Raw genomic sequence first — 22,119 nt, forward strand, 5'->3', positions numbered from 1 at the left:
TACGCAGTGAAATTAACCCCCGAGAGAGTGCCACTCCGACTGCGAGTATCATAAAAATCAAAAGCGATAAGCAGCCACTTCGAGCGTCTGTCTACTATTTATGGACAATCTCTTCTGGTGTGGGTTTTTGTTTACCATTAAAATCGGGGAATCAGCCTGCGTTATCTGCTTGAACTTCAGGCTCTATTTTAGAGCAAATAATATAATTTATAGACCCTAAATTGAAGTGTAAATAAGGAGAGTTCTTGGTTGCCTTATCTGCAACTTCCAATCGGGGTAAATGCGCCAGAGGATCTCCATTGCTAAGCAAGCGGATTGTAATCGAGGCTCAAGTTACGTTGATCCATTACTGGAGTTCCCGGATAATATAGAAATTGATACCCCTCAAAATAATATTTAATTACACTAACTTCCACCGAAAGAAATGCGAATGCCAAATGAAGATCTTTCAGAGGGGGTGGAGTACCATTTTGCATGCTGATTAACTCGTTTGCATTTAATTGGCTCCTCATTCGCTCGTTAATCAAATTTCCAGCTAATTTTATTTGCCCCTGCCACGGGAAATTAGCCAAAAGGCAATAGAGAAGAAGAAGAAAGAAAAGAAACAAATAGGAGAGCAATAAATTATGCAAATTCATTGAAAACGAAAGGCATTCTCCGCAAAATGTTGGATTGGGTTGGCATTGCTTTGCTTTGATTTTCTTTTGTTTATTCATTGGTTTTTATGGATTTTGGAGAGGCAGTGTACCCGAGATATCTCGGGACTGGCTCCAGGGCTATTATGCAATCTGCCCACAAACGATTGATAACATAAATAATAAGCAAATTATTGTACAAAATTGCAAACCAATTGCTGGGGGGCTGGAGCTTACTTCGAATTGTTGTCTGGGATTTGATTGATTTACGTGTTTGATTCGAATTTGTTGAAAACTTATGCAAATGCTGGCCTAAATCCGTGGATTCGAATGCTGGGACCTTGAACTCGGACAGACAATCAACTTTTAAACTTTTAAATACTTCATAATTAAAATCAGCTAAACAAACAAAAGTCTGCTTGAAATTGCTCTTCAAGCGAGTCGGACACGAAAATAAAAGTTGTTAGAGACAGACAGGCAGACAGAGGGAGACGGACAACAGAGTGTGTTATGCGACCCTGCAAGTGCAAGTAACCAGCAACACCACGAAAAAAAACAAAAAAGGAGAGGGAACACAACTAGATGCGGAGGCCGCACACCTTTTGGCATACCCTTCTTGATAGTTAGTGGATTTCGACGATCGTCTCGCCTGTTGATCAGGCTGATCAATAATATATGTATGTACCTTCTCCATGGGGCCAAAGATTCGGACTTTTCTGCGTTGCAAATATCTACCCAAAATCACGGTACTCGCTCTCTCGCTCTTAGTGGTACTAAAATTGTACCAAAAACTACAACGCAGAGGGAGCACAAATGAGAGAGGAAGGGAGAATCGGCAAAATCTTTCAATGGAAGCGAAACAGCAATTTACAGTTTTTTTTCGGCTCATTCTGCTTGCTTTTTGTTGTTGCTCTTTGCAATTCCGCAGCAATGCAGCAGAGCAGGTAAGCGTGCGCGCTGGAGGGAGACAGAGAGAGGCAGATGAAAGTGCTTTGAGAACTTCCCTTCTCCTCTCCTCTCCTCTTTACCACACACCTTTCCGTGGACAATGGTCATAAATATGTATAATCTCTACGAACCTTTTATGGCTGCAATATTACAAGTTGCTTCTCAAGAGTCCCCGCTGATCTCGCCACTGTGTTCTGTATTTGCACTTGCACTTTCAATTGGCGGCAATTGTTCGAATAATTGAAAGCGAAGGCTGTGAGACTGCAGCTGCAGCTTCAGGCAATGGCGAATTTATCAATAAGACATGCCTCCTCTTCAATTTGCATAATTCAGTTTACAATCTGCTATCGAGTATTTTTGCGACCGGCACAAAAATTCGAGCGATATTACAGCGTAAACAAAACACACCACAAACACAAGCACATATGGAAAATACGAAACAAAACTTTGAAAGCGTCCGCTACACGCGCGCGCCCGTCGAAAAATGTTTGCCGATTGTTGTTGTTGGATTTGGTTGGTGTACAGTGTTGCCATTTTAGCTTATTTTAAGCTAGATTTGGCTTATTTTAAAACCAAAGCTTGAAACATATTTGAAATGAATTTAGCTTATTTTGGCTTAAAATAATTAGTACAAAAAAATTTATGTTGTTTAATTTTATTCTAATATTCGTTAATTTGCCATGCAAGCACAAACTAACAAAATACCTTTTATTAAATATTATTTACGCTTTTTTTTGTTTTTTAATTTTTAGCTTATTTTAGCTCTCAATATCTGCGAGCACTGCCTCCGATAGACCGATGACAAAAAAGAACTTAGCCCACTGAAGCCCCAATTATTTAAACAGCTCAACAGCTTGAATTAAGCCGCCAAATAGAATACTATGTGTATTCTTTTTGTAGATTCCTCCTTCCTCTTTCCCGACAACCAAACATTCCACGATATCTTTCACCTGAACTATGCTAAAATAAAACAAATTTCATTATTTTCAATGGAATATTAAGATACCCCTTTGGTCTACAATGGGTTAATCATTTTCCGCCAGGGACTGGAAACCATATTCCTCAATTTTGATATTCGGTTTGATACAACTAGCTGGGCAGGACCCTCAGCCATGTCCCCATAGTTTTATCCGATTAATGAATCAATTTTCTACTTGACTGGCTTATTTTAAATACTTGCTTTTATTGTTTTTTGTCTAAAAAACAGGTTTTACCGAAAAAGGTTAAACACAACAAACGAAAGAGAGTAATCGTTCCTATTGCTCAATTTTCATATTCTGTTGAATAATGCTGACTAACTCAAACCCTTAGCTCTGACCACATAATTTTAGATCATTGATGAATAAATGTTCTACAAGATTAGCTACGCTTAAGTACTCCCATTTATGTATTTTGACTGCAGCAAGGTTTAAACAAAAAAGCTCCATAAAAAAGCAGTGGTAACGTAAGTGAGTGTGAAATGTCACGTCAACCGGAGTTTGGGTACAGGTATACCCTATTTCGTTAATATATATGAAGAAACTGTTTTTCCAAGCTGTTTTAAAACGTAATAAATAAAGAAATTATCTTAAATTGACATATTAAATTGACAAATTTTAGACATATTCATTCATATGATACAAGACCCTGTAAATATATCTCGATCCCCTTGACCACAACCTTCAAAATATCGTTGAAATACCTTTAAAACCGAAAGTGACTAGTATTGTCCGTTATTGGAGCATTAGATGACAAACATTCTCTCAGTTCTATAACATCCATTTCTCCAGGGTATGCAAAATGTTGCTCAGTCCGTGCAATGTTGAGGAACAGTGCTGCTAGATTTCACGGCACATGAGTCAGGCCCATACAAATTGAATGTTGCCAGCAACATCAGACGTCAGAAAACGTAACTGAGTGTGGAATGTAGGGACATTGCTGAGCTGAAAAGGGACATTGTGGCGAGGAAAAATCCCTCCACGAAGAGAGGATATCCCATCACAAAATAGAAAGCAAGTCCCAAAAGAAAAGAGAGCAAGTCCCACCAAACGGCTATCGATACTATCGACATGATACGAGTGGTGCGCGCCAAAGATAAATTGTTTGAAAGTGAATGAGTTACAAGTGATTTTGCAAATTTGCAAATGAAGTATACCATTATATACAGATATACCGAAAATATAACGACGAATAATTCATATTCTTCGATATTAATATTCTGTCTGATGTTACCAGCACATTGTCCAAAATCTTTATGGAAATTTATATACCAGCTAGGATATGCTGATGCTCGCCTATATGAATTCCATTAGCTTTGGATACTTAATCTATACCCTTCTAGAGTAATACCTTGAAGTGTCGGTGATTCATTATTTCCCACCGTTTCCCCAACATTTGGTAGTAGTACGACAGCACCCCACCGCACATGCACGGCGCCACTGAGAACCACGCGGGTTACATGTAAATGTAATGTCAAATATGTAGTCCTAAAATACACACACCCCAACGATATTGGCGCCACTGAGCATGGGAATACGAAATGGAGCACGGACACCGCTTGAATTTGAACTCAAATTCAAATTTGAATGAAAAATGTGCACATGCGTTTAGTATTAGTTATTAAATTAGCGACAAACGACAGTTAGTGGCCAAGCAAAACTACAGTTAAATAGGATTTCTCTCAACTTTATTAATTATTCGTTTTATTTGTAATTTTTGTTGGTTGTTCTGTGGTTTTTTTCTGTGCTCTTTTTTTGGCATCTCGTAAAAATATATGGTGTGGCATATATAATATTCGGTTTTGAACAAATTTTCAATAAAATATATAGTATATATTTGTAATATATAGGTAGTATATTAGTGTTTGCTCAAAAAACGGCTGTAAGCAATGCAGATTTGAACTTAATTTCTATTCGATAGATATAGTTATTTTATACAAAGTGTTTCTGTTGAACAAAGTTGTTGTAAAAATGTTTCGGTTGCAGCAATTTCGGTTGCTGTAGCTGTTCTGGTTGTTGCTGTTGGAGTTGTTGTTGTTGTTGTTGTTGGGGTTGTACTCGTACTCGTAGTAGTAGTTGTTGTTGTTGTTGTTGCTTTTGCTGTTGCTGTTGGTGTGGCAGCTGCCTAAGTGGCCAATAATAGCTCCTGGCTATCGGCTTCACTTTGACTAGGAAACTGTTTTGGATTTCGATTTCGATTTCGTTTTCATTTTCGAGTGCATGGGGAAATTTATGGTGGAAAATTCTGTTTAATCAAAAGCCAAAAGTTTCGCACAAAACGAACACAAAAGTGTGTGTGTGTGTGTGTGGGTGTGGGTGTGGATATATGTGTGGAAAATGCCAGAACATTTACAAAAATGAACGTTGACTCTAACTATTATTTAAAATGTAAAAGTTTTATCCGTTTTTGTTGTTGTTTTATTTGCATTATCAATTAATTGTAAATGTTTTTAGTTTCGTATTGGAACCAGTCTTGAGAAGCACACACATTTGATGCATGTATGAGACGCTGTCTGTCTAAACGTTATGTGTATACAAATATATTCATATATAAACCATGATCCACAAAAACGGCTCGGGCTCAATCCCACTTACAAATCTCTTGGGCTCTTTGGGGGGGGGGGGGGGAGGGTTTTTTTATTTTGTTGGGGAGAGGGGTTTAGTAATTGGTTAATGCACGAACACACAGCGCACAGCACGGGGCAATTGTAGCGGGTGATGATGATGATGGACATGGACTCACCCATCTGGCGGCTGTGGCTGCTGCTGCTGCTGTTGCTGCTGTTGCTGCTGGCGACGACGACGTGCCACAGCACTGTTCTTGATAATCGCCTCGATTTCGCGACCCCCAGAACTCTCGCCCTCCGATGCCGAGGCACAATTCCCGGCCGCCACATCCTCGCCAGCCGAGGCCGCCCGAGGCTGCCCCAGTGTGGCGAGATTCCTCACCAGATTCACGGCATCATCGTGCTTCGGTGCACCGGTGGTGGTGGAGGCGTTCTCCTTGGACACATTCCGCAGTATCTGGGCCAGATTCCTCTGCGGATTGTCCACTTCATCGCCACGTGTGGCATCTGCTGTGGTCGCCGACTTGCGCAGATTCGAGACGGTGGCATGGGTGGAGCGTTTCAGGCGATTCTTCAGCTCTGCATTGAGATCCACGGGCATGAGGCCACGACCCATGGGCCCAGGCAGGGGCTTGCTCTTGAGTATGCCCTTTAATGGTTCGGAGGGTTGTTTGCCTGCGAAACGAAAGGAGTCGGAAATCAGTTTCGGATTTGGTTTTCGAAATATTGGAAAAGGATGTATGTGCCCATTTAAAAAAGGATAATCTTAGCAAATCATTCCATTTAAAAGAAAGGCAGGCAAAAGTTAAATCATGCACATTCCACAAACGCAGGTTTTCTTAGTACTTACTCCGTCAGGATTTAGTATGTTCTCTCTCTTTCTCTCTCTCTCTGGTTATTCGTTATTTTTTAGCACAATTCTTGGATTTATTTTCTTGGTTTAACAACTTCAATCAATTAAATATTACATACAATAATAATAATAATAATAATCATAGTAGTAAATGTAATGCATAACCATATAATCGAATATAATATAATATAATGCCATTTAAGGTACAATTCGCTTTTAAATTTATATAAAAAAAAAAAAAAATTGTTTGCAGCTTTCATCGATCGATAATAACCTTTCAACTGGTAGATGGTAGATATTTATGGTATTTATGGGCTGCTGCAAATAAAATGGTACTGCCTCCGGGGGGGACTAAATACATTTTCCTATCGTTAACATTTGTTTTTTTATTGATTTCGTTTTCGTTTGACATTTGTTTAAGTTTCGTTTCGTTTATCCAAAGGGTTGGTGTGAGTTTCTTACATTAAAAACAAATTTCTACACAGCAAATAGTTGGATTTTTTTTGGGGGGGGGAGGGGGCTGGGGGGGGGGACCTAGCGCATCTATCACACTGAGGCGCTACAGTCCACACACGCACACACGCACACACATAAAGGGAGAGCCAAAAAAACAAGGAAAGGGGAATCGGGGAAAAATTGGGATAATTTTGAATACTAGGCCAAAATGTAACAATTTTTCAGTCCAATATCTCGCCGCACAGACGTTTGAAGTCCTTGCCGGCGGCATTTAGCTCTTGGGGCGTGACCTCAATGTCCTCGAAGCTAGAGATGCTGGCCTTTGCCCGATTGCTGGGCGAATGCGCTCTCTTCGGACTGGGCATCGCTGTGGGACTGATGGAGCCGCTCGTGTAGGTTTCCAGGGACATGGGACGCGTGCGCTTCAGCATCTCGCGACGCTTCTGCGTAAGGGATGTCGTCCCCGGCTGACGCACATGCTCGTTGGTGGCCTCCACCTTGGTCACAGTCCGTGTCGGCATCGACTGCGTCTTAATCACGGTCGTTATGGACTTGAAAGTCTCCTCGACGCCAAAGTACTTGGCATAACGGTCATCCACGCTGGGGGCTCGCATAGCACCCATCGAGGAGCTGGTGATTTCGGTGGTGTGACGGCGATTAACGGGCTGTGCTGGCGATTGCTTCTCCTGGGACTGGCCCTGGACCAGTAGCGATATCTTCTTTCGCATCTCCACCATCTTCTGGAGGGCCACATCCTCGACCTGAGGCGGCTGCTGCTGTTGCTGCTGCTGATTGGAGGCGCAGTTCTCCTTCCCGGAGTCTGAGCCACTGTCGCCGCCTGCTCCATTTGTCTGCTTGTAGTCGTACTTCACAGGCTTCACTGTGGCCGTCACCGTGGGTGTGAAGTGATGCTGCTGTTCGATGAAGGGCGACTTGATCTTCCCAATGGCGCGGACGGTCACTGGTATCTGCACTGCCTCCACGATCTTCAGATGCTCCGCTGCCGCATAGCTGTTCCTGTTGACGCTGGCGGTCCCACTCTTGTTGTTGTTGTTGCGATCTCCGCCCCGAAATGTGTCTGGCAGGACCAGTTTGCCCACCGTGCGCATGCGCACGCTCCTCAAGGACGTCGGTGTGATGGCGGCGGTGCTGGCGTTGTTGGTGCACGGCTCCGTGGCCGAGCGGGTCAGCACGTGGAAGCCATTGTGTTGCTGCGACGACGACGACGACGACGATGTCTCTGGGTCTGGCTCCGGCTCCGGCTCCATGATGATCTCCAGCGTTAGACTAGACGGCTGTTGCTGCAGCTGCTGCTGCTGCTGATCCTGGTCGTACGGTGTGGGCGAGTACTCCATGCGCGTGGGCGTCAAGCTGGAGCTGCTGTTCCGCGGCGTGCGATCAGTGGGCGGACTGCGCGAGTAGCTGCTGGTGCGACTGCGGTACCGGCCGCCGCCGCTGGCGCTGCCCGCACTGCCATCGCACAGGCTGCTGAAGAAGGCCAAGCGTTCGGCCAGCGACAACGATGAGGGTTCTGCGATCGAAGACACATATAGGGTTTTTTTTTGGGGATTAGATGTTAGTTTTTCTACTCTGTGATGATGGAGCTTACGCATCTCATTTGCTCTTTAATCTTTAATGTATGGATATATTTATTGTAGTTGTTGTTGTTGGCTGCCTACTGCTGACTGCCGCTTCGTGGTTGCGCCTCAACTCGTGGCGACTTACAAAAGTCAAAGACGATGTGCGCATTGAGTTTTTATCCAACTTTGGGGCAAGCGGCGCCCACTCAAGTCTCGACACAAAATATTGCTGCTTCTGCTGCCCGTTGCCGTTGCCGTTGCTGTTGCTTTTGCCGATAACATGTGTGTATTTTTCCTCTCTTTTTTATACGGATATCGTACACATTTGTGGCTGCCGCTGGTCGTATCTTTATCAACCACTAGACTAAAGACCCAGCAATCACAAAAGATTTCTGCCTCCCCCATAGAAAGTTTCGTCTGTCTGTGGCATTTATATGGCAATTTCTATAATTTACTTCACTCTTTTGTCCACTGTCTAGCCCATAGAGTACAGCACCTATAAATATATATGTACGTACGAGTATCTCTTTGATAGTTTTCATTTTCATTTGCAAACTTTCGATAGTTGTTCTTCAATTGATATGAACTTTCTTTGCGGAATGTGTGGCATGATTGATACAACAACAAGCTGTTAAGCGAAATTGTGTTGATCCAGATTGGATGCTGGGGAGTCTCTCTAGGGACTGCAATGTTCTCAAAGAATGAAAGCAATGCGTCAGATTTGCTCCAAAGGAAACATGCAAAATATCGAGAGCATTATATGGAAAAACCTGCTTTTAATTACCGAGAAATGGTAATTGCGAAAATAGATAATAAGCTTATGGATGTGGAAAATAACCTAAAAATAATCAACTAAAGAATCATCAATCATTTTTCTGTACCTAAGAATATTCTTGGAAATAAATTTCCATTGAATCTGGAATATTTCTAAACCTATGGCAGCTCCCAAAGAGCTCTTAAAGTATAGAAAGTGGTCTTTAGTATCTTCTTCAATTAGAACAAATGTTGCCACAAATATTATAAAAAAACATCCAGTAAATTCTTCCTTTTCTTGTATACTTTTCTCTATGCAAACTATATGGCATTATCGTATGCCACCAAGGTCAACGTTACTCCCACCTTCTTATCAATTATGAAATTTTACGACACGAGCCGACAAAGAAGGAGCTCTAGGTCGTCGCCCACTCCCATTGTCATCAGGGGAGAGGCGCCCCAATCTGCGGTCGTAAAACAAACCCCTCCCAACCGATGGCCGATGGCCGATAACCGATTACCGATAGCTGGATGGAGCAAAAAGGAGGTTAACAGCATTCCACAAGTGTGTCAGTGTAACGCTAAGGAGGAAGGGAAGGAAGACTTCCCCCTTGAATTCCGATTCCGACCCCGAAAAGGAGGAGTCCACAAAAATGTTGTAAGTAAAATGCCGTACAAATTATGAACGCTTAATTAAGTTCACTAAAGACTCCCCCCCGAACCGTGCCGCACCGCGCCGCAGACGGTGGCAGGTATCGCATCGGGAAAATATGTGGAAATGTGGCAAAGAAAAACGCGAATCATAAATTATATAAAAAAAACAAATTAAATTAAAACACTTGTTAATAATTTTCTCATGCGGCAGCAACAACAATAAAAAAAAACCAGAGCAAACGGCAACGGCAACCGGCAACAGCAACAATTACAACAAGAAGTTAATTCATTTGTTAAAAAAAAAAAAAAAAAAAAAACGGGCAGAAATAATGAAAATGTAAATATAAATGAAAATGAAAAAAAATTGAAGGAAAATGCAATGGAAAATTGTATGTATGATGGATGCACATGCATGGAAAACCATGGAAAATTGCTTTTTTGCGATTCTCCTTTCGGCTGCCGTTTCTCTTCTTTCTTTCCTCTTGTGTGGCAATTGCGCAATTTTTGCAATTTCTGCGGTTCGCTCAAAATTTGTTTCCAGTCAATCATTAAAATTAGTCTCGCGGGCGCGCCAATCAAATTATGGTATTAAAAAAAACAACAACACAAGACAACATTAAACAACAACAACAAGAACAATAAATATATATATATATGCATGGATGTATGTATGTATATGTGATTTTTCATTCCAAAAAACATGAGCTTTTTCGTGCAATCAAAAACGATAAGATTTCGAGGCAAACAAATGAGGGGCAAGTTACAAGGTGTTGCACAAATGAAAAGAGGAGACAGAGAACCAGAGAACCAGAGTCTTCGGATACCCGCAGAACTATGCTTTGGGGTTCCCCATCTCCTCCTCCAGATCGGACCAATCCCAAGGGCACTTACCAAATTCTGCATCTTGTGTATTGTTTGGCGTCATTGGATCATCGTTTGGCTGCGATATGTCCACAGGATTGGTGGTGTTTCCAGGCGATGGCTGTCGCTGGTTGCCCCCTGAAATATTTGGAACATTAACTACGACATCCTTTTCCCAGATCGGATTTGCAAGGATTTTCAGCTTGAATTTTATTTTCATTTTTTGTTATATTTTTGCTATATATATTCCGGGCTGTAGATCTGACTATATGACTGCTGTGATATGATTGACATAACTTTCAATGGCTACTTTTCGATCGGGGCAGCAGTCCCAGGCCGTCCTACTGCTAATCTCGAGTGTGACCCCCCCATCCCCTGCCTGGGGACTGTTGTTGCACAACCAGCTAGCCACGCGAGCTCCAATTAGCCGCTGGATTGCCAGAGAGACGCCGCGACAAGCGACAGGTGAGTGTGGTGTGGTGGTGCTGTGGTGGTGTGCGGTGTGTGTGGCAAGGCAAGTGACACACATTTTACAGCTTATTAACTTGGCCAACAACCATGAGAGGCTTGCCAACAAAACGGAACAAAAACAACAACAACAAATGGCAACACACATCTGGCAAAAAAAAGGTGTCATAGACCGATAGAGCACAGAGGTGGACATTCGAGGGGCACTCTCCCCAAAAAGTATATGGGTAATGGAGCTCTGTTTGCTCTGCTATCCAGAGCTATTGAAAGCGACACCCCCCCTGCACTTTCCTCGAACAAAGTGACATACCATCTTGGTCTTTAAATATGGAATATAACAGAGCTCTATGTAGTAGGGAGGTCCCTTGTACCTCTATTAAGCCCCTGTTCAGTCCGAAAGACTCTACTCTACTCTAGTTTTATCTACTCTACTGTTATCCCATTCTGGCTTTTGGCTTCTGGTTTCTGTGGTCTTGGCCTTCTTGCTATGGTTCGTTGCCGTTGCCGTTGCCTCATGGGCCACAACAAAGTTCGCACAGTGGCCTGGCCTGGCCTGGCCTGGCCAACGTAGCGGTCTCCTCATTTGTTTTATTGCTTCATGCTAATTTCTGGCAGCCCACTTGATGATGATACCCTCTGCTCCTCTCATCTACGAGGGGTTGGAGTACTCACCCGCTGCACGTGGCTTTGACTGCTCTCCTGATGACAATGATGATGATGATGCTGCTGCTGTTGCCTCACTCCGACGGTTGCGCGACTGTTCCTGCTGCAATTGCTGGAACATATTGGCCCTGGCCCGAACACTGTTGCTGCGTGCCAAGCCACTGGCTGGCGTTGCGGTTGCGGTGGCAGATGCAGATGCAGATGCAGAGGCGGATACTTCGTCGCTCAGCGACTGTATGGCCGAGTCCTCCTCCAGTCCGGACATCTCGAAGATGTGCTCACTGTCCGTGCCCACGGAGAGGGTCAACTGTTCGCTGAGATTGACGCTGTCGTTGATGGAATGCTGGCGTGCCAGCAGAAGCGGTGACGAGGCTGACGCAGTGGCACCACCCTGTGCGGCCAAGTGCACGACGCGTGGGGATTGCAGGGGCTGTGTGGAGCTGCGGGCCAAACGGAAGGAGGCTCCTGCCCCCGAATTAGTCGATGAGGAGAGCAGCAGTGGTGCTGGCACGTGGCTCAGTGGTTGTCCGGTTATCGGGGATAGCAGTGGCTGTTGCTGTTGGGCGTGGCTCAGGCGAATGTCCAGCGGCTTGGTGGGCTTGAAGGCCGACGTGCCCGACGACGAGATGTCAAAGGACGTGGAGTTGGCTTTAAAGCTGCAAAAGAGTGGAATCGTTGAAAACATTTACATAACAAATAACAAATAGCAAATGGCATAAATATTGTGTGAATCTCTCCGCCTGCGAACAATGCTCGCGAACAGCATTTTGGCCATAATTATGGGCAATTTTGGTCAAGTTAATTACGGCCATAGCGGTGGGATGGCGGTGAAACCTCTCAGCCCCTCGAGGGAATCTCTTCCCATCAACCGAACCGAAGTGAAGGTAAAAGTTTATGCGCTCAGCGATGGCCCCAAGAATTAGCCAGGGAAAAGCCAGCAGTGAAAGGTAATTGAATTGATGATAAGGTGCAAAGACGCACACAAACCAGAAGAGCCGCTAAAGAAATTCAAAAATTTCACAAGATAATCTCCAGTGTCTTGCCACACTCCACATTGCCACATATGCCACATATATTCTGCCTTTTTCCTACCGCATTCCCTGCTATTTTTAGTCGTTTCACCTACAACTTGTTCAAGTTTTCCCAATTCCAATATTTGTTTGCATTTTCCAGGCGATGCGAATGAAGGAAGGCAGAGGGAAAACTATAAATAAACAACTAAAATAAATAGAAAAAACTAAGCTAATTGGATTTTCAAATGAAAAAGAGAGCAGAGAAAGAAGAGAGCGGCAGAAACCAACCAAAAAGAGTGCACAGAAGAGAGGATTCATGGGAGAAAAAGCAAACACAGGGAAGTAAGAGAACTATAATTTCAAAATAATATTTATGGCCCATGATTAGGGGCAACAGTTGCAGATATTCTAACAAAAAACCAAATGATGATTGTACGAATGATCTAATCACGAAAATGAGGGAAAAACGTAAGCTACAAAATACATCTATCTTTTAGCCGCAAACACGTATCTGTATATGTATAATATTTTCCACAAATTATTTCTTTTTATGATGGCAATGTCATTGTTGCCATTTCGTGATTTTAACAAACATTTTTGCACACTTGGCAGCGGGTTTTCACTTCTTGGCACTTGAAAATGGCTGCACATTTCCATGGAATTTATTTATAGCACATTACAAAAGAGATGCTCGAAAAATCTCCCATTTCCACATCCATTTTCCACTCTCATGGCACACATATCCACTCCATAATTTATTCAGTGATTTTCATGCTAAACATTTCCATACAATTTCATACAATCCAGTGATTTCCATTGATATTCAAAGATATTCCCCCAAACCTCTTTCCAGTTTACAAAACACGCGGTAAGTGTCGCGAGGAATGTCACTCGAATGGGTTCTGACCGTCAACCGGCAACTGGCAAAGACATTTTGATGGTATGGGAACGTGGTTTTTCTTTGAACAGACATACACACAAATCTACGACTACACATATACCATTTCATTCTGCCTTCTTGTTCTTACTTCTACTTCTCCTTCTGCTCGTACCTTCCACTTTCCACCTTCCACCTGATAAGGAAACCGACCAGACCGAACCGACCCGCGCGGCGATTTTGTTTTATCAGTTATGAGTGGTAGTTTCGATTTCTTTTCCACCTATTCATTCCACTATTTATTCTCTTTTTGATGAGAACTTTGATTACTTTAATAGTAGTACTCTCTTCGTTGATAAATTTGATCACTACTTATGCTCTCTTTGGTGGAGATCTTCAATAACTATCTATGCTCTTTTGTGACATACGTTTGGAGCACTCTTTACACTCTGCTTTTTTTTTTGAAGGGATTCAATCAATTTTAATCTTTTCTTTACTAGTTATCCAGAATCACTCATTTGTGAAGCGTTTCAATCACTATTAATTCTGGTACTTTTCAAGGAATTTGAGCTTTATTTGAGACGGGTTTGGCACACTCTTTGGCTAGTGATTGGATCACTTATTATGTTTTTTTTCACAATTTTCTCCCTGTTTCAATCACTATTTTATATTCTCAATTTCCTTCACTCTCTCTCTCTCTTCCGTTAGAAAAAAAAAAAAATATATATTTTATTTTGGCGCTGTGTTCGACGGCGGCGTACGTGAAAATTGAAAAAGCGATCGCGAGCGACTGAGCGAAAAAATTGTAAAAACAAATGGGAGACGCCGCCAACGCCGCTGCTGCCGCTGACGATCGCAGCAGCGGAAGAGCAGAGCGGCTGAGCGGCAGAGCAGAGGCGACCGGCGGATCCGGCCAGCGGTTGAGTGGTGCGGCGATTGGTTGGGTGGTGCTGCACAGTGGTGCAGAGTCGACGGCGCTGTCGACGTCGCTGCTAGCAAATTTAAATTATTTTCAGCTTTTGTTTTTCTTTTTCTTTTGGTTTTCCTCGTTTTCTTTTTATTGCTGCGCTTTATATTTATTTTGGTCTGGTATTTTCCTTCCTTTTCTTTAGTGGATTTTCTCTGATTTTTCTTTTGCTCTGGCTATTTTCTCAACAAGAAAAGAGAGGAGAAGCCGCTTTGTGGAGAGAACATTGTTGCTCTTTTTTGAATATTATTTTTAGGAACATTTCGCTCTGTGAATGGGCCACCGACTGATGTTGAAAAAGTGCGACATGGAAGAGCTATTTATGGAAAAATATGGTACGATTTTTGGCAGATATATGGAGCCTGTAATGTCTATAGATAGATGATGTCAAAGTGTGCTGCCGTTGGGGTTAATGATCCTCTAAGAAAGGGTAACTATTGGAGGTCTACTCGCAGGACTGTATCTACGAAAAGGTACTCCCAGAACCTTGACGAGCTATCTGTCCAAAGGCACTCCTGATGATCCTACTGTGGGGTTTTGTACCCTCAATCGAGAACACTTATGGAAAATATGGCAGATATGGCTATAGCTGTACTGAGGCGGCTCTTTGGGCCTTTACGCTATCTATCAAGAAGTATTTCTGATGATCCCTGATACTTGAATTGTTATTAGAAATCTCATTGCACATTCTTTTGGAAAATTTGAGTCACTCACTTCAACGTCTTGAATATCGATGGGTTTTAAGATACTTCAGCGGTAGAGCAATTATACGAGTGAATCCTCACTTGATCGAAGAGCAGATAAGACTGAAAACTTCTAAAACCCTTCAGCCTTATCATTTCTTTGGCTATTTATTTGGAGCGTGCATTCTTAGCCAATTTTAAGCAACCATAAAATGTATTCTAGATTGATTCTACATAGTGATAGGGTTCGGGGCTAAAGTCACCCCCGCTGACTAAGTTGTGTCGATTGTTCGCTTATCTTATCAAAAGATTACGAAAGATACAGATACATAACATTGAATTGGACATGCCATGGCAGCCACTACGACAAGTATATCGATTTAATTGGACCACAAATATTCGCTCTCTCTCTCTCTCTGGCACACCACAAAAAAATGTCCGAGTGCCGGCAATTATTGACAGGTTTTTCGTTTGATTTTTGACAGTTTTTGATAGTTTTTCCTTCGATTTGGTGGAGTGGTAAAAGGGGAGGAGGGCTTTTCCATTTACCGTTTTCTGATATACGCCTCAAACATTTTTTTACTCTGACGTCGCTGCAACAACAACATGGAACACAAGGACCAAGGACAAACCCTTTTATGTTTTCGTTTTGGTTAGAGTCCTCTTCAATCTAGGTGATTGGCGGTGATTGCTTCCCGACAGAGTGCTCGTACTCCTCCCCTTGCTCGTACTCGTGTGGACAGATATATGGTTATGACGCACACCCCCCAACAGAACAGAACGGAACGGAACAGTACGGAACGGTACGGAACAGACCCCCAGATACGAGTATCTTCTGAACGCGTTCGAGCGCTGCAACCAACTGAAATGCAAGCAACGCTTGTGCCGTGTTTTGTTGTGGGGGGGTTCTGTTCGTTCTATGGGGCATATGGCTATATGGGCAGCATAAATTACACGCCACAAAGCCTCGAATGTGTGCGAAAAGATATTGACAATACCGTTCGCTGAATGCAAATGTGACAGGCGGCGAAGAGTGTGAAAAACAATGGCACTGCGGAAGGGAACGGATAGGAGGGAGGCAGGGGGGCAGGGGGGGCGGTAGGGATTCCACAAGAACTTATTGTTCTGTTCTTGTCGGTGGGTCTTTTTTTTAGGAAAGGGAGTGCCGTGCCAGGCGGAACAAAAGCCCCGAAAAAAACAAAAAGAACTCTATGGAACACTCACTCGTGGAGCACAGCAGCGCACATAAAATGCTGACATAAAAACACAGTTAAAACTCGAACTTTGTAGAGTTAAGGGGGGGAGGGAGGGGCGGACGGGCGGGGTGTCTATTCTAGTATTTTTTTGACTGATTCTAAAATGCTTTTAGTGGCTAAAAACTAGGTTTACGACGCTTGACATTGGCCGGCCAAACCTTTGCAAAATTCGCAGAAATTGACAGTCGTCGGAGGTGAGAATTTGTTGAATGACAGTCGGGCTAATAGCTGGAGACTGATGGGCAGGAAGAGCCACTAAAAGGTGGCGAATGATAGATAGAGGTGGCGTGATAGGCAGGAAGGAACTAATCTTAAATCGAGACCTTAGGCTGAAAAAGAGGTAGATCTTTTATGGAAATTCTACATTGATGTTGAAGTGCCAGTGATCCTGGAATCCAAGAGGGTCACCATTAATCGAAGTGGTAGGATCTCTCAACGAAAATCCTATGCTTTGATAATCTTAAAGTGTTTTCAAATATAGATCTTCAAATGATTTATGGGCAAGTGAAGCAGATCTCAAAAGGATCATACATAAAAAGGTAGGAAGTCGTTTCTCCGTTAAAGAATGATCTTAAAATGGCAATCTTTACATTCAAAGAACCTGCATAACAGAGAGGCCTGAGAAATCATCTTTCTTGATCGTCTAAAAACTGTATGAATGTCACATGTAGTACCAAAATGATCATCGAAGGTGGAAAAGTATTCTATCAATGGAAATAGAGGAACCTGGATTATTTTCTTACTCTCTAGAGCCCTCTGGTATTATCCAGCACTCTCTCTGAACTGCTCTCTCGTGTACCCCTTTCCTAACGCCCTCTCGTATACCCCTACCGCTAGCCCTGCCTCGTAAGGCAATCGACCTTCTCTAATCACCAAACCATTACTAACCTTTATTTTGATTTTTTTATTTTTTGCGGGCACTCGCGTGTTCTTGTTGGCCTCAATTGTTGCACAGAGGGGGGGAGGGAGGTAGAGGGAGAGAGATGGGGGTACCTGCACAGGTAATTAGGCAAGCAATAAGCTGCTTAAGTGACAAAAAATAGGTAAGAGGTAATAAAAAAATAACAGAATAAGCAAAGAAAAGTGAATTTACGGCAAATGAATATATGATGGCAAATACGAATTGAGGCCAGGCCCTGGCGGGACTTCGTTGTGTTTTGTTTTGGGAAAACAGAAACAGAGTTCGTGGCAATTTGCTGGCCATTTCGCTGGAAATATGGAAAACATATCATCATCTAAGGGGTCAGCGATGTGTGGCCACAAAAATACAATTGAGCAGAACAAAATATAGATATAATTATACAGAAGCAATGACTAGAGAGGGGAGTTTCGGTGTGACCCTGAATCAGGGGGCAATAACTCCGCAACTTTCCATGTATTTCCATGCCATGGGGAAAAGCGAGAGAGAGGGAGGAATGTCGCACATTCGGACCAAAAATAGCCATGATTCCATGCCGCTGCTGGAATTCTTTGGGCCATCGAAGCGTGAAGCGGTGACATCGTGTGACAGTTTGACAGCCTGCCTGCCAGCCGCACGATGCGTATACGCAATGTGGAATTACGGATACAGATATAGATACAGGGAGAGATTGGCACACGAAAATAATCTATCTGTTGGACTTACAAGCTCTTCTCCTCGCTCGTAACCGGCTGCGTTTTGTATCGCTCCCTCTGCAGATCCCTTCGCAGGACACTGGGCTTCAGCAGACGCGGGACAGGGCATCCCTCTTCAGCTTCTGGTGTTTGCTGTAGCGGCGACTCCCAGCTGCTGTTGATGCCCCCCGCCAGGCGGGAGGTCGGTGTCGCGAGCATCTCCATGCGCTTAATCCTCTCCGCCACGGATATACTCGCCGGAGTGGTGACAAAGTCGACGGGGGTGCTGCTGGTGGGAGCAGCTGCCGCCTGCGATGTGGAGATGGCATCGAGTGCTGCGGCCAAATCCATGACGGGCGGGGCATCCTGGCGCTCCAGCGAGCGGGTGCGACGCTTTAGGAGGCTCGGGGAGTCCTGGTCGTAGGAGGAGCCCAGGGAGCGCCGCTTGGAGGGCGAATCGGTTTTCAGTATGGGATGAATGGGCGAATCGGTGCCTCCATCGTGATCCAATCCGCTCAGATCGAACTCCTCGCGACTGCTCTTGCGGGAGGACTTTAGTATCGGTCGAATCGCCTCGTGCTCATCCGCCTCCCCAAACGACTTCTTCTTCAGTATGGGCTTCGGGGGACGAGCTGCCTCCTCGCTGGAGGTGCTCTCCTGCTTCAGAATGGGTCTGATATCATGCCACTCGCCCTCCCCTGCTGCATCCTCCAGCCCGAAGTAGCCGTCGTGATGGGCCGCCAGTTCAGCGGCTGCCAGTGTCACGGCTTGGGAGATGGACACATGCTTGTGGCATCCCCCGTCTGAGGGCGTCGACAGCGAGTCCTTCTTCTTCAGGATGCTATGCGGCTGACTCTCCGTCGCCGAGGGGCAGCCATCGCTCTTGCTGCTGTCGTAGCTGCTCTGCTTCAGGATCCCATGGCTCTGGGCGGGACTCAGTCCCGTGCCTGCTTCCTCGAGGGAGTTCCGCCTGGCGGATTTGATCAGTATGCTCCGCTCATCCGGGGAATGGGACCGGGAGTAGTAGCGCGACTCGTCTAGGCTGGAGCGCTTCTTCAGGATCCCCTGACGCTTGCTGCGGGCGGTCCCCGCCAGCGGTGGATCCATCACGCTCGAGGAGAACGTCACTGGGGAGGCGTTGCTCGAGGCACTCGAGTTGCAGTCCCCAAAGGCCTGTTCCTTTTTCTTGAGAATGGAAACAATCTGGTTTGGTGCCGGGGGAGAGCTCTGTGCACCGGTGGCCGCTGCTCCTCCTGTGACTCCTGCCTCATCCGAGCTCTTGCGTCGCAGAATTGCTGCAGCAGACATTTTCTGGCTTGCCATCTCCTCTGGCTGCTGCGGCTGCGGTTGCGGCTGCGGCTGCGGCTGCTGCACCTCCTCCGATTGATCCACAATCTTCTTAATCTCCGCGAGATCCGCACGGGTTCGCTCATTGAATTTCTGCGAAACAGTCTTCGCGGCCGGCTGCAGGGCATGCAGTGGTCGTGGCGTAGGCAACACAGCCGTCATCGTGCGCACAGCCACCTCGGGATGGCGCAGTCCAGGGTAGAGGCATGCCGGTGGACGGAACGTTTCCGACTTCGAGGCCACAGTCGATTCGCTGCAGGAGCTCTTCACCGGCGACTGGGAGAGCAGATCCCTGAGGGTGTCATCCTCTCCAGGGACCAAAGGACGTGCCATTCCCAGTTCACGACGACGTCGGCGGCGATTCGAGGCGTCTGCCTCATCTGCAAGGGAAGATCAGCGGATTAGTGGCAGGTTCGAAAGGCATCGAAGGGGTTCAAATTTCACAGGACACTTGGGCGGACACGTGCATAACAGTGAGCGGTGGCGGGGCAACAACAGCATTTGTGGACGGTGGTGGGGCAACAGCATTTGGTGGCGGACTTGGACATATTTTACACAGGTTTTTCGTATGGAAATGGTGGAGGCGGACGCGGTGGCGGTGGCGGAGGCGGAGGCTAAGGAAAAGCTCTCCTCGCGGAGTACGAAATGATGGAAATGGAAGTGTTGCAAGGAGTAACCGCCGTGTGGTTGATGCCCCATGACGTTCGAAGATTGACTGACGGCTGCGAAGAGGTCGTGTCTATCGCGTGGAAACTGGAAACCTTTCTGCAGTTCCATTCGATGCATTCAAGCTTGAAGGCAAAACCAAACCCAAATTTGGATGCCCTGCTCAATGATGCTGCCTCCCATCCGCTGCTGCTGCTGCTGCTGCTGCCTCATCTGTGGCTGCATCCATCCATCCGTTTGTGTGTGCCACTCCACTTACCGCCATCCTTGGTGGCTTCCTCTGTCAATGAACGATTCAAATTTGATTTACGTTTCGCCGACTTATCGCGATCTCCCAGACGACGAGGGGAGCTTTCCGGCTGAAGGAGGGGTAAACGAAAGATTAGTTTTTAGGGCATGCCACAAAGATCTCATCACTGAGCACTCACCGTTCGCTTGTGCTTTTGCACGGGACTCAGCTGCAAGTTGGCCAGATTCAGATGATCGCGTGCCCCGTTCTGCGTGTCCGTCTGCTCGGTGCACAATGTGCTGCTGCGTGGCCGCATCTTGAGGGTGCAATCGGACGAGGCCGTAAAGTGCAGTTCGCTGAGGTTCTGCTTCATGGAGAGGCCACTGCCGACGGCCACCAGGTTCTGTTTTCGCTGTGTGGGTGGCGTGTCCGCCGGTTGGGATGAGGATCGCTGCTTGGACTGTCCTGCTGCTCCAGCCGCTCCAACTGCTGCTGGCTCCGAGTTGAAGCCACAGATGACGGAAGATTTAGGTGAAATCTCGGAGCTGCTGAGGCGACGACTTGGCGAGCGACCACCGGCTGCTGCACCGCCCGTGTTCCTTGGGGAACAGGGCGAACTATAGCGCTGGCGCTGATGCTCCTCTTCCTTCTTTTTGTCTGCGGGGGGGGCCAAGAGGAGATTTGTGTGTGGGAGGGGAGACAATTGGAAATGTGATGAAAAGGAGCTTTGGCTTACATTCGTTGTACATACACACACACACATACACAAAGAACACGGAACGAAGGATAGCAGAAGGGTGTTAGATACATTTTTGAAGAAAGATAAACCCTTGAACCAATCTGATATCAGGTGTGTGGCATAGAGAGAACCAAAGAGAGGGAGATAGATAGAGAGGGAGAGACACTCACCGAGCGCTGCGGCACGCAGGCGACTGGCTTTGGTTTGACGCACCGCTGGCGAGGATTGGGGCGATGTGGATGTGGACGAAGAGCAGCAGCTGCCGCCACCGCCACCGCCACTGCCTCCGGCCGTCTCCAAGCCCAAGCCCAAGCTCAAAGGGGAAATTGTGGGGGGATTCTTGCGACGTTTAATGGGAGAACTCGTGGCAGAGGCGGAGGCGGAGGCAACAGCTGTGGCACCTCCTCCTGTCGTTGTTGTCGCTGCCGCTGCTGCCGCTGCTTTCAGCACAATTAACGGCGCTTTGTTGGCATTAGCTAGGGGCGGCATGGGCGTGGTGTTGTTGCCTCGTTTCTGTGGCAGTTGCAGATTAGTGTTGTTGTTGCTGTTGCTGTTGCTGTGGCACTGGCCTTTGCTGCAGTGGCAGTTGCAGTTGCAGTTGCAGTTACAGTTGTTGTTGTGTATGTAGGCGCAATTAAGGCTGCATTTGGTGGGAGCTTTTCCCCTGCTGTTGCGGCTGCTGCTTGTTGTTGCTGTTGCTGCTGCTGCTGCTACATGTTGCATGTTGCATGTGTTTTTTGAGGGGGTAAATGCGTGGAGACATTAAAGCATGTGGGATTTCTGTTGTGATCTGCTGATATTGTTGTTGTTGTTGTTGTTGCTGTTGTATTTTCGATTGCATAATGCTTGATATCCAAAAAGATTGATCGATGACAAGAAATTACAGGGGGAAAAAACCGAAAGAAAAGCTGTCTTTCAGGGGCCAAAAAGTTCGTACAAGCCTGAAGATCGCTTCAATGGAAGCTGCACATCATATGTGTAAGGCTTTGAAAGGGTTTCAAGCATGAAAAACTTTGACTTAAACGAAGAAAAAGCAGGAACTTAAATGCGGAAAAACAACACAAAATCGATATTTTCTCTTATGGCTATTCGATTTAAATCGAATTTGTGTCTAGCTATGGAAAAAGACATCGTAAAACCCTCATCAAAGGTCTGTGTTCGAGTTTCGGAAATTAATCGATGACTGACGAGAGAAAAAGTGGAAAAAGTGATGGGAAATACTTGCGAAAGTTTTGTGTGACAAAAGAAAAGCATTAAAACCAAAAGAAATCTATCATTTCTGGTCGATAGGTTTGGGGCCTGAGGGCCTCGTGAGACGGAGAGGTGATCAAAGC

At 45.4% G+C, this 22,119-nt stretch overlaps 1 protein-coding gene across 16 annotated transcripts in view; it reads right to left on the minus strand.

Moving 5' to 3' along the window:
- The window catches only part of LOC108165524 (supervillin), a 136,273-nt gene that overhangs the window by 32,975 nt on the left and 81,179 nt on the right, over nt 1-22,119 (minus strand). For 6 of the 16 annotated variants that reach the window (XM_033387886.1, XM_017301580.2, XM_033387887.1 and 3 more), the window contains 7 exons: nt 20,956-21,495; nt 20,246-20,703; nt 20,077-20,176; nt 17,836-19,531; nt 11,425-12,071; nt 10,315-10,422; nt 5,304-5,802 (listed from right to left, as the gene is read on the minus strand). In XM_033387886.1, the coding sequence (XP_033243777.1) occupies nt 5,304-5,802; nt 10,315-10,422; nt 11,425-12,071; nt 17,836-19,531; nt 20,077-20,176; nt 20,246-20,703; nt 20,956-21,495 (4,048 nt within the window). Of the gene's footprint in view, nt 1-4,231; nt 4,737-5,303; nt 5,803-6,029; nt 7,968-8,045; nt 8,149-10,314; nt 10,423-11,424; nt 12,072-15,504; nt 15,744-17,835; nt 19,532-20,076; nt 20,177-20,245; nt 20,704-20,955; nt 21,496-22,119 lie in introns of those variants that run through there. The other 10 variants (XM_017301583.2, XM_017301593.2, XM_017301582.2 and 7 more) reach the window with 7 other exon arrangements.

The sequence above is a fragment of the Drosophila miranda genome, chromosome XR, assembly GCF_003369915.1.
Source record: "Drosophila miranda strain MSH22 chromosome XR, D.miranda_PacBio2.1, whole genome shotgun sequence".
NCBI classification, from domain to species: Eukaryota; Metazoa; Arthropoda; class Insecta; order Diptera; family Drosophilidae; genus Drosophila; species Drosophila miranda.